At 35.4% G+C, this 13139-nt stretch overlaps 1 protein-coding gene across 4 annotated transcripts in view; it reads right to left on the minus strand.

Moving 5' to 3' along the window:
• The window catches only part of PDE5A (phosphodiesterase 5A), a 149912-nt gene that overhangs the window by 126451 nt on the left and 10322 nt on the right, over positions 1 to 13139 (minus strand). For all 4 annotated transcript variants that reach the window (XM_004747992.3, XM_004747994.3, XM_004747993.3 and 1 more), the window contains exon 2: positions 1906 to 2494. In XM_004747992.3, the coding sequence (XP_004748049.1) occupies positions 1906 to 2494 (589 nt within the window). The remainder of the gene's footprint in view (positions 1 to 1905; positions 2495 to 13139) is intronic.

The raw sequence follows: 13139 nt of genomic DNA on the forward strand, positions 1-13139 counted from the left end.
TCTGCATTCTCTGACCCTATAGCTCCTCAATATCAATACCGACTGTTGCCCACACATGTCCATAAAAGCACCACACGGTACACCTGCCCTGTTGCTTCTTTCAACTTCTCTTTACATCTGGACCTCACCATCTACACAAACCTATTCAAATCTTATCTATTTTCCAGGGTTGGTATCAAGTACTGCTTCCTCAAAAAAACATTTCTCAATTCCCCAAGTAATGTTATCTCCTGCTTCCCTGAACCTACCACATTTTCCTTGGCATCTGTTATGATCTGCTCTCTCTGCTACTTATCTATCCTACCTCCTATATAATTTTCATTCAGTCAATATTTATTAAGACTTGATTATGTGCCAGGCATTGTATTAACCATCAGGAATACAGGTGTGAATAAAACAGTAATGACTGCTTAAATTACATAGAGGAGTTGCAAGCTGGGATTTCCACAGAACATGCATACATACATTTATTTATTTATTTATTTGAGAGAAAGAGAAATCACAAAGAGGCAGAGAGGCAGACAGAGAGAGAGGGAGAAAGCAGGCTCCCTGCTAAGCAGGGAGCCCGATGTAGAACTCGATCTCAGGACCCTGGGATCATGACCTGAGGCAAAGGCAGAGGCTTAACGCACTGAGCCACTGAGGCACCCCACCATGGAACATTTAGAGGGCATCACATAGTTGGCTAAATCAATTTTCTATCAAGGTGCTAGAAAACACCTGATAAACAAGGCATCATTTAGTAAGATGCTGTTTAAAAAACACAATTCTACTAATAAAAAGATCATTTTAAATAGGAAATCAGAAGAATTATATAGTGTAATCTTTAAGTCCATAATTAAAGACAAAAGTGGAATACCCAGGGGCACCTGGGTGCCTCAGTGGGTTGAGGCCCCTGCTTTCGGCTCAGGTCGCGGTCCGGGGTCCTGGGATTGAGCCCCACAAGGGGCTCTCTGCTTGGCAGGGAGCCTGCTTCCCCTTCTATCTCTCTGTCTGCCTTTACCTACTTGTGATCTCTATCTGTCAAATAAATAAATAAAATCTTTCAAAACAAAAAAAGTGCAATACCCAGTATTTCCACTGAAATATTTTAGAGCAATATTGCTATTCTCCCATAGCAATATTTTTTGAAGACATAAATTTATTTAACAAACAAATGAAAAAAAGATGAAAAGAAAGACCATCAGATTTTTGTGTCAATGGGACTTCAAATAAATGAACATTATTAATCTGAATGAACAAATGAATGGAAAAAGACTACTGGTTTGGTTTTTTGAGTTTTTGGACCAAGAATTTTAGAACCTCAATGAAATCCTCCGAAGTTCATGTGCAGACAATAGATAAGGATATGGATAGTCAGTAGGCAAAACAGAAGAGAATACAACTGTGAGATGAGCTATGTTAAATTATCATGAAGGAGAAAAACAAGACAAGATTTCTCTATGGCCCATATCCTTGACTGAAACACCAGTAAAGAAACTCATTTAAAAGATGTAAAAGTTCTGGGGCACCTGGGTGGTTCAGTTGGTTAAGGATCAGATTCGTGGTCTGGGCTCAGGTCATGATCTCAGGCTTTGTGGGACTGAACCCTGAGTGGAACTCAGTATTCAGCACTGGGTCAGCTTGAGAGTCTTTGTTTCTCCCTCTCCTTCCTCCTACTCATGCTCTCTCTCTTTCAAATAAGTAAATAAAATCTTTCCAAAAATAAATAAAAGATGAGAAAGTTCTTATCACACTTACCCGTTTTAAGTAAGTATGCAAATTCCTACCTGTCAGTGATCTTATTCCATCTGACTTTGAAATACCCACCCTCCCCATCATTCACGGCAGGTGTCCAATGTTCCACCTTGTCCCATACCCTCTCCTTCTCACCCCACTCCCCCATCTCAATGATTCCCTATTTACCTCATAAGCATCTTTGATGTTCAAGGGCTCACCAAATGCTGCCACGTGCCCCACAATGCCTTTGTTCCATTCTAAGCGGATACAGTTATTTGAAGCTTCTTCCAGTGTTGAACCTTCCGCAACATCAAACAGACGGCTGATAAGAAACTTGTCATTGGAGCTGTCCTCACAGACCAGAAACAGAGAATAGCGATCGGCGGAGATAAGTCCATGAATATGCAAGAAAATTTTGTGACATAAGGCTGTGACATCCAAATGACTAGAAATATCTTTCACTAATTCCAAGAGTCTTGAGCACTGGTCCCCTTCGTCATTATCAAACCTTCGGGGGGTTAGAGGCATCTGTTCCTTCTTTTCTGAGTCAGCGAGGAAGCTCACAGTGCCCTCGGAATCCTTGACAACAATGGGTCTAAGAGGCCGATCAAATTCAGAGGCAGAGATTTTCCTGGTTGGTGTACCAGGCGCACTGCTGTCTGCACGAGGACTCGGCTGCGAGAGGCAAGAACAAGATTCCGTGTGGCTTCTGATGCCTTCCTTGCACACGGGGATTGTGTGAACTCTCTCAGCGAACCAGGCATTGACCATTTCTCTGCAGGACAGAATGCAGACTTAGTAAACGTTTAAGAAAGAAAGGGGTTATCCCTGAAAGCTGCTAAAAATTCTCCCATAGCAAACTGATTAGATAGTAATTCAATTTTTCATAGAAAATAAAAACAAGGCAGTTTATTTAAGACAGTTTTATTTTGAAAAACTATAAAGAACAATTTCTTCAATAAACATTTTAGTAAAGTCTGATGCCTATAAACATGGATTTTTAGATATCTGGTTTACAGTGCATAAAGCAGCAAGTCTTTTTCTCTCAAAAGCAGTTTACATGAGCATAAAAGACACTAAATTTGACAAGTCTTAGGAAAATATAAATATAAAAAATTTGCTGTCGAAAACATACAACTTGTTCTGAAGTTAAACGTCTGAAAATTTAAAACAAATATTTATCTAAATTTGGCTAGCTAATAATATGCTTAATTTTATATAGTTTTATCTATATTGCTATATAGAGATTAGATTTAGAAGGGGGGAAATATAAACAATTCGATCTGTTATGTAAAAAGAGTAGAGACTTCTGTAAATATTCTAATAATTCTTGTTCAACAATGGTAACAATTATCTCTTCTTCCAGATTATCTACTCCTGTATAAAAGAGAAAATCAGAAAGTAAGCAATACCTAATTTTAAAAATTTTGTCCAAGAAAATTTAAATCATTTGTCTTAAATATACCTGTCTGTTAAAGAAATCCACTTGAGCTAAAGGCTTCATGGTAGGCGATTTTTTTTTAAACAATCATCAGATCATATACATCAAAATGACTGTTCAGTTCAAATGATTTCCCTTGAAAAAAATGTAATTATACCAATTGACAGTGATATTACTTTAGACATTTTGGGGGCTCTTCTTTTGAAACTAACTTTTAAGAAAATTTATAAGGTAAATAAGGATATTAGTTTCCTCTAAAAGTTACATCTTATTTTTCACTAAGCCCTCCTCTCAAAACTAACAAATAAAACCAAAACCAAAACCAAAACCAAAACCAACAAAAACCACAAAAAACACCACACAAAAAAACCCTAGAGTAACAGCTAACTTAATATCTCTTATGCAGATTTGACTTTTCCCAAGACTCAAATTCACATTCAAAAGATAAAAACTAGCTATCACTGATGATATTTAAAAGAATTTGCCCATAATAAAAGCAAAACAATCCCCACTCTACAATGACATATTGATTATTTTCACTAAAAGGCCAGGATAAAAGTTGGACAATGCAATATTTTGGAGAGTGTTGGTATACGGACACTCTTCAATCGTTCTGGCTGTAGTAATACAAAAAAAGGAAAATAACATATTAGTTTTACACAATAGAATGATAAAACTACATTTATAGCAAAATGTTTTGTGATTTTAATGTTAAAGGACTATTTTTAACGTTTACCTACAAATCTATACTATGATTAAGATGCACGTTTAAGAGATTCAAGTTTGTTTTCGTCTATCTTTCTTGTATATATGATGCATGCAGTCTTGTGACAATTTATTTTTAAATACATTGTTCATTCAATATTATGCTTTATTTGCATGCATGTATATATATTCTTTAAGATTCCTTTATCTGAGGGCCCTGGGTCCAGATCAACACAATCTTCTGATACTGAATGATGTAAAATAAAATTCCTTCTCTACCTTAAGAGACTTTTCCAGAAAAAAAAATTTTTTTTACCACCTCATTGGAGGTAAACAGGCAATTTCTAACAAATTTTCAAATGCATTTATCCTTTATTCCAGGGATTTTATCCATGTGGCCAAAGAAGTTCCAGACTATTTATTGTAGCACCCGTTTGTTATAGCAAAGATAACAAGCTACCTGGACCAGCTGTTTAAATACATAATGATACATTTATACAATGGAATACTAGGGCAGTCCTGAAAAATTGTTGTATGTGCGGCTGTGAATAATCTCCACAATTTATTAAGTGAAAAAAGAAGAACAGAGAGGGAAAAAAGAAGAGGCTGACTTATTTCTGAATCTCTACTAAGTTTTCCATTTTTGAGATACTGTATTGATTATTTTGTATTGAACAACACTGTATTATTTGGTAAATATCTATTACTCTGAAATAGTACCAGTCTAGAAAGGATTGGGTAAAAAAAAAAAATAACAGATATTATCAGAATGACCTCAGAATTTCAAGTGTTGGATACAGTTGTAAAAACCTTTCAAAGATCGCTTTAAGAAAAAAACCTACATAACCCCCCAAAATTGCAGTAGCAGTGCCAAAGACATTGATGTCAAAAAAGCATGTGAAGCTGTCAAAAATGTACAGGAAGTTTCTGACTAAAATTGTTTTGTAAAATATAGATAGGGAAAAAGCTCTATGTCTAAATTAACATATTTTATGTGATTTAAACATATGTACATGTAACTTAAATTGTTAAATCAATATAAAATAGGCATTTGAGTTATTTCAGCTACCATTATAAAATTAAGTCCAATTTATTTCTTATCTTCTTATTGGAAAATGGTGATCAACTTTTTTTCTAATTTTTACATATTTTTAAAGATTTTATTTATTTATTTGACAGACAGAGATCACAAGTAGGCAGAGAAGCAGACAGAGAAGAGGAAGCAGGCTCCCCGCTTAGCAGAGAGCCAGATGAGGAGCTGGATCCCAGAACCCCAGGATCATGACCTGAGCCAAAGGCAGAGGCTTTAACCCACTGAGTCACCCCAGCACCCCCAACTTTTTTTTTAATCAAAATATCTACATGACAGATCCATGCAGCTATCTAAACAGACAACTTAAAATGGTGAAAGCAGAATTCCTAATGCCCTACCCATCATCTTACTCCAATCTCACTCTCTGCCATTTTTCCTCCTATTAAAAAGGGCACCATCACCTCTCTAGTTACTCAAATAAACATGTAGGAATTACTCTAAAGTTCTTTTTCCTTCAAATCTCATGTCCAAGTCAAGTTGCGTCAATGTGACTCCCCAAACCTTATATCCCAATCTGTTTATTTCTATCTCTTGCATTAAGTCCTGGTCCCAGTCCACTGTGGCCACAAGCCCCCATGGTCTCTCTATGTTATACTCGCCCCCGTTCAATCCATTCTCCCCACAGCAGTCAGAGCAATCTTTGAACATTGTCAAATTATCCTACTTGGCTTCTCAGTGAATAGAGAACAAAACCCAAAATCTTTTAATCCCCTACCACAGTTCCACTTGGCCAGGCTGGCCTCCCTGGTCCTCCTCAAGCACCCCAAGTACTAACTGTTCCCCGTCCAGAATGTTCTCCCCTCACCTAGGTCTGGCTGATCATAGCTTCTACATTCTCCACTCAGACAATTCTTCCCTGGTCATGCCCCCTAGAGTGGCCTCTGACACATGATGTTCTCACCTCCCAGCACCTAAATGTTTCTTACTGGATATTTTTCTTATTGGTTAATCTGTTGTTTTATTGTCTGTCCCCTTCAACCAGATGTAAATTTCATCAGAGCTACTTGTCTGTCTTAGAAAATGCCTGTCTCATAGTCTGTCTACAATAAATAATTCTTGAGTAAAGTGAATGGATCAAAAATCGGGCTCCTAAATTAACTACACCAAAAGGGACAACAGTCTTTGAATATATGAATGCTGGTATATTTGTTACAAGAAATCAACACTGTGGTTTAACTGTTAATATTCTTTACCTCTTGGACGTAAGTCTCCTAACTGACTATGGTTAATTTATTCTCATATAACCTGCAGGACCTACTATATGTCTTAAATGGAGCCAGTGCTTAAAAATTCTTTGTTTTATGTTTTTTATTACTGTATCTGCCTCACAAGTGTTTTTGTTTCTAGCTATTTTCTTGGTGATGGAATTTAATATTAAATTATACAGGAATAGCAGATCTTATATATTCACTCATTCAATCAACAACTTTTATTAACCACCAGTCATGGGGGATGGGGTTTCTCATGACCACATTATAATGACCACATTATTGATTATCTGAGTCCCTGTAGTTATATGCATATGCAGGAAAATATACCTTATCATAATATCAAAACACTCACTTAGGAACCACCCCACAAATAAAATTAAATCATTTCTTACATCTCTCTCTCATCACACATCCCTTAAAGTTTTGTAGTGCATGACCCAGGTGGCCATATGAAGTGGGCCTTTCCTCTTAAGACTACTAATCCTCTTCCGCTAATTTTTTAATATTTCAGTCTCTATACAAATACAAATAATCTGCAAATCAAAATTAAAATTCTTATATAAGATACAGAATTTCTAGAAGTAGATCAATGTTGGAGAACCATTACAATATATTATTTTTTTTACAATTACATTATATGACAACTATAATATTACAAAATGCCACTAACAATTAAGGGCTATGCCCAATTAAAGACCAGCTAACAAATACAAAAATAATCAACAAGGAAAATGACATGTTACTTGAAAAGAGAATTTTATTTAAATAATTATATTCAAGACTAAGATATATCCTTGAAAAATCTGAAGAAACCTCCAAAATAGTAATTTGAAAAACTATTTCTTGAAAAAAAAAAAAAATCTCTCACCCTGTTATAAAAGTCAAACATGGAGAAGTTAATTGATTATGTAATAGTTTTGTTAAAAATTGTTTATTCTAGTGCTCACTTTGGCAGCACATATACTAAAAATTGTTTATTCTAAAATTTAGCATGAAATATTCATTATAATATAAATTTTATTAAATCTAGGACAAGGTTAATTTACTTTCATAATCTGTGGGTCTGTTTTCAAGATAAAGTTGCAATCAATCCTTTCTACTGATTTTTTCCCCCATTTTAATTGGATTCATGCTTAAATATCATTTTTCTTACAGAATAAATTATTGTCCTAAGGTAAAGATCTGAGTGTGTCAGGCACTATGCTGCACACCAGAGAGTACTAAATTCCCCAGGCACACCATTGTGACCATGCCTCCAAAACTGAAGTTTATGTTGTGTTCGGGAGTTAATTTATATACATATTGGATTTTGCCAACATATGAAGTTAAGTGTAAATGGATTCAAATGAACAAAGATGGAAAAGACGACTGTGAACAAGGGTTAAAAAAAAAAAAAGCACTCGATGGGATTCAAGAAACCTAGATGGTACTTCTGACTGGGCAAATCACTCCTGTGGATAGGATAGGTTTTCTATTTTCACTTCTCTTCCTTAATTTTTAGGATTTTGAAAAGTACTTATATGAATGATACTGGGAGAAAAGGGGGGGCACCATTTTATTTAAACCTGGTAAGGGAGGCATTAATGACCCTGTTTTCTAAATTATGACGCTAAAAATAAATTGCTGAACCAAAGACCTCTATTTGATAGCAAAATCAGGAGTCAAATCCAGGTCTCCTTTTCCAAGGCTTATGGCCTATAAGAATAGAAGTGTTCCCAGAACATCAATGCTTATCCCAAAGGGGGTACTCTGTAACTTCTGGCTGCATCCAGAGGAGTCAAACTCAAGTTCAAGCATACAAGGCATAGAGAGAATAAGATCACTTAAAATAACACATTCTCTAACTTAATTTTTTGCACTCAGATCATAAAAAGATGGCCCATTAAGCCATTGAGGTAAAAAATGTCTCAAAGGACTCGGAAAATAAAGATTAAGGATTGTGTCCTGAAAAAAATCCCAGGTCTGTTTCTCTAAAATCCAGTCGTGTTTTATAAATCTAAAACAATGCACTGAAAAAAAAATGTATAATGAATGTGTTCAAGAGAATGGTGATTCTTAAGATTGCTAGATTCAGCAAAGAAAAATACAGAACACCCAGTTAAAACTGAATTTCAGATAAGCAATGAATAATTTTTAGTCTAAGTGGTATCTGAAATTCAAATTTAACTGGGTATCCTATATTTCCTCTGACCACACCACTCATTCTATATTCCTTTCCGCAACTGAAATTGTTGGCAGATAGACAACAAAGGAAAGGTAGGTTCTATACAGCATACTAATGAGCTCCAGGCTATCAAAGCACTAACACTAATTTTACCATCAAAAGAGCACAAAGGACTACCACACTGTGATCCTGTGTATAATAACTGAACCTTTGGAAAGCTTATAGATTAATGATTTGTGGTATAAAATTTCTCTTTAAACTAAGTTCTCTCATTTTACTCTCAAAACCACACCATGTATTTAATAGAAAAAAAATTATAATTGACTCATAAATGAGAGGCTGACTAATTGCTAAAAATCCTTGGGATTACAAAGCATCAAGGGGATAAGTTTTTGGGAATCCTAAATTCTAATCTAATCTAAGGATTTCCTACAAATGAATTGTATGGCCAGAAGCAAACAATTTTCCTCCTCTGAGTTTCAACTTCATCTTCTATAAAAACAGGGAAAATACCACCTCTACTGACATCTTGATGAAGTGTAAGGTGCTGTCTTCAACAGGGTATAAAATCAAGAATACCAAACAGGCCATCAGAAGCTATAAGACTACACAGAAGTGAGCCTGAACCATTTACAACTTTCTCTGGATTTCCAGTCTTTCAGTTGTAAACAAGGGCAGCTGTATTAACAGGCCATGAAGACACCCCCCACCCCCCAAAAAAGGCTTCCTTTCTCAACAGGCCAGTGGGTGATCATTAGGTCAGTCAACTCAGTAACTTTTTTTTTCCCCCTCCACTTCCTCTTTTTTAAATAGGAGAAGGACCTCCTTACTCCTTCCTTCACTCACCCTGCAGGACTGATACAGGAATCAAATTAGAAAACACTTATAAAAATATTTCAAAATCTCCTCCATATATTTAAGATTTTGCTATTTCCTGTACCCTAAGCACTCATTCCAATGGAGATGCAAGATGGTAGGAAGTGGTGCCTGTTCCTTTCTTCATAAAGTTCTAAGAATCAGAGAAACAACGAGGGGAAAAAAGGTGCTCCTGGTGTACAAACCCAGAGGCTGAGTGGGCTAACAGGTCTGGAAACAGGCTGGCTACGGGCAACCTGATGACTCAAAGCCCTTGGCCAAAGCAGATACTACAGAATGGCATTCTTAATAGAATCCCACGAAGTTCTCCCTCTTCCAAAAAAATAAGAGTCCTATCATAACTCTATACAAGTTGCAGCCTAACTATCAGAGCAAAAAGAAGGAAAGAGACACAGTTCTGCAAGTTATTCTGACCCAATGTACAAGCACTTAGGGGCTCTGCTTTCGTGGATAAGCATGTGCTTGCTAACTGCTGGCAGCAATTAAAAGCAGGGCGGCCCTCTTTAAGTCTTTCAGTTGATTTCACTTTACAAGGCTGTTAAGGAAAGCTAACAGGCTCTAGACACTTGAAATAAAGCCCCGGTCAAGGGAAATGCTGTGAAAATTGGTGCCAAAACTTTACATTCAGTGACAAGATCCTGATGTTTAACATCCCGTCCAAATCATTCCTTCTCTCCATTCCAAATTCCACTCACTTATATCCTTCCTTATTTTATGATACAAAGAATTTCTTACCTCATAAATGAGTGATACTCATTTTAAATGACTAACTTAAATTTCGTTTTGTGTGTGTTTGTTTTTAACTTTTACAGCATGTCTTAAAATAAGTAGAAAAACCCTGGAGGTTAGCAAAATCAATGTTGGGAGTTATTCCTCTCAGGTAACACAATGTGAGTATCATCTGTGGTTTCAAACTTGTATATACCTTAGATGTTGCTCAGGCACAACGGGACCCTTTCCCACACGGAGCAAGTAAAGAGCCCAAAATATTGATACTAATTCGATGACAGGAAATAAAGCTAAACGGCAGTTATCAAAAACTTGCCATGACTTGTCACAAATGTGACCTGAATTTTACATTTCAAATCCTTTTAAATATTAGTAAGTTCAATCAGAATATTCTACTTTAGGGAAGACTCTTGCAGTCCAAACTGCTCATGCAATGGCAATTTGAGTGTCATGAAGAGTAATGTTTAACACATTTTGATTTCACTGAGGTTCTTTATTAACACTACCAGCACTGCACCCTTTAAAATGGTGTTACAAAGTAGGTGGAGCGCCCTACAAAACCAAATGAGTTCATGCACTCAAAAAGCCAGGAAGCCGGGTTCTAGCAGCTGCTGCAGGAAAAGGCTGAGCTGGATATTTGTAGTTAGACATTTTGAATCTTTAGTAATACACAGAGGGATGACCAAGTTCGTTCATTTGTGAATGATAAAAAAGATAAAAAAAAAAAAACCTCGGGATAGTGGGAAAGCTTAGAAGGTAGATTGTCATTTTTTACAATGATTATAACAGAGTTTATTTCCTCAAAATTATAAATGTGGCAGAACCTTGTGTGCTTATATTTTTCTAAGTTGATGAAAAGTGTATCATTCTTAAAATGGTAACATCAACTAACTTAATGATTTAATTTAATGGTTCAAACCTAGCCATACCTTTTTTATGGATATTAAAATAGACTTAAGTTTGTTTATTGAGTACACTTCATCTTCTTTCTAAAAATATTACAAGTTGATTAGTAATCCTCACTGAAAATATGAAAGGTAACTGTAAGGCACATACACTGTTAACAATCAAAACTCTTCCTCCTTTTTCAATTTCTCATTTTTACTCAAGATTATTAAAAACCTATCACAGGAAAGAAAACTACAATTTATAGTTTGTGTTCTAGAAATTTTCCACTAATCTAGACATGTAACAGCTTCCTCAAAATGTCTTCTATCTAAAAATATGAAATAGGAAATGCACAACTTACTGACAGGACAGAGGGATAAAAACTCTTGCATAGTATTTCAAATATGATTGGCAAAGGACACACACACACAAACACACGCACGCACACAGGTGTCTGAGTCCATAAGGACTCTATGCAGCAATAACTTAACTTTCTACCAATGTTGAAGTGCTTACTCATCTTACAAAATGAATCTTAAAAAAGACAGAAATGCCTTAAAATATGTATTTAATATTCCAGATGTCCTGAAAGGGGAAAATGATTAAAATACTTTGCCTAGGTTTTATATAACATTTCTCGGCATCTGGAAAACTGAGGAAGAAAGAAGAAAAATTTACAAAGCAAAGTAAAATTGTGATATAAACACCATAACTCTCCTAAGTTAAAAACACAATTAAATGAAACCTAATTGTAGAGCAATAAGTTTAATGTGTTTGGTATTTTTGCCTAAAATAATGTATCTAAGGATAAAAATTCTTTGAAAATATACTGTACTTAGGGTATTTGTGTTCTAATACTAAAAATATAATTGTGATGGCCTAGTACCTAAATATTCAGCCATTCTATTTTAAAATGTCATTTGAGAGTTCCCACTTTTTATATCCTAAAATTATATATGGAAACTAAACCCACTTGGGCAGTCTCCAGGCACATTATTTAGTAATGCGCATGCACATTAAATGGCCCTAAGAGAAACCTGAACCTTTTCCTGCGTTAGAATCCACATGACATTAAATCTATGAGACTTTGCTTTGCTTCCCTTACCGCTTACACTAAACTCCAGTAGAGCCTAATGGGTAAGCACCCTATGTGGGACAGACTTGGGCTTCAACCCGAGTTGCTTCTTTCTAACAGTAAAACCTTAGGTACATTATTAACTCTTTCCATAAATGAATGGAGATAATGACAAACCTTCCTCGGGTTCTTAAGAAAACTAAAGTAGGGGTGTCTCGTTGGCTCAGTCAGTCAAGCAGCTGACTCCTGATTTCTGCTCAGGTCATGATCTCAGGGATCCATTGAGGCCTGTGTTGGGCTCCATGCTCAGCCAGGAATCTGTTAGAGGATTCTCTTTCTCCCTCTGCCCTTCCCCTGGTTCGCATATGCACACACACATACACACACACTCTCTCTCTAATAAATCTTTGTAAAAAACTTAAAGGAAATAATGCATATAAAGTGATAGCACAGAGTCTGGGACACACAAACTCTATGTCTAACACAATATTTAATATATGATAGTTATTATTTTTAAGTTAATCAAATATTATTAAATGGAGTATCCTCAAAACCAATCTTTTGTAAAAATAAAAATAATTTATTCAGTGGCCTTGTACAGAATAACTAGATGTGAGCCACTGCTTCTTAAGCTCCTAGTTTGGAAACACTAATGTCTCTACAGAAACACATACGAAAAACATAGTTGGTTTAATGATAGTATTTTTTCAAATTAGAACTGAAAAAACATTAAGACTCCCTAGACTAATAACTACACTTACATATGACATAATTTTCTGAATAATATATAAAAATGAAGAGCTGAACATTTTATTTTTTTATAATTTTTAAAATTATTTAATAAACACATAATGTATTATTAGCCCCAGGGGTACAGGTCTGTGAATCAAGAGCTGAACATTTAGCTCAGAAAAATAAATGCAAGAACATAACTTGTTTTTCCATTATCACTTAAAAATTAATTTTTTGCAAAAATAAATTAGAGATTTAAAGATGATTTTTTCAAAATACCGAAGATAAAATAAGACTGACAACAAATGTGAGAAAATATATACCTAACTACCTCTCATGAAAACCACAGCAATATTTCATAATAACCATAATTCTAAACTAGAGAATGGTTTTAATACTAGACAAAATAATACTTTAACACTCTGCTACAGATTTGGGGACTGAAGTTGGTCTGTTTTAGTTCCTATCCTAAGGGGCTCATGAGGAATTTCTCTAACTAGGCTGAA

The sequence above is a fragment of the Mustela putorius genome, unplaced genomic scaffold (genome assembly GCF_011764305.1).
Source record: "Mustela putorius furo isolate JIRA1106 unplaced genomic scaffold, ASM1176430v1.1 tig00000721_pilon_pilon_pilon, whole genome shotgun sequence".
Lineage (NCBI taxonomy): Eukaryota > Metazoa > Chordata > Mammalia > Carnivora > Mustelidae > Mustela > Mustela putorius.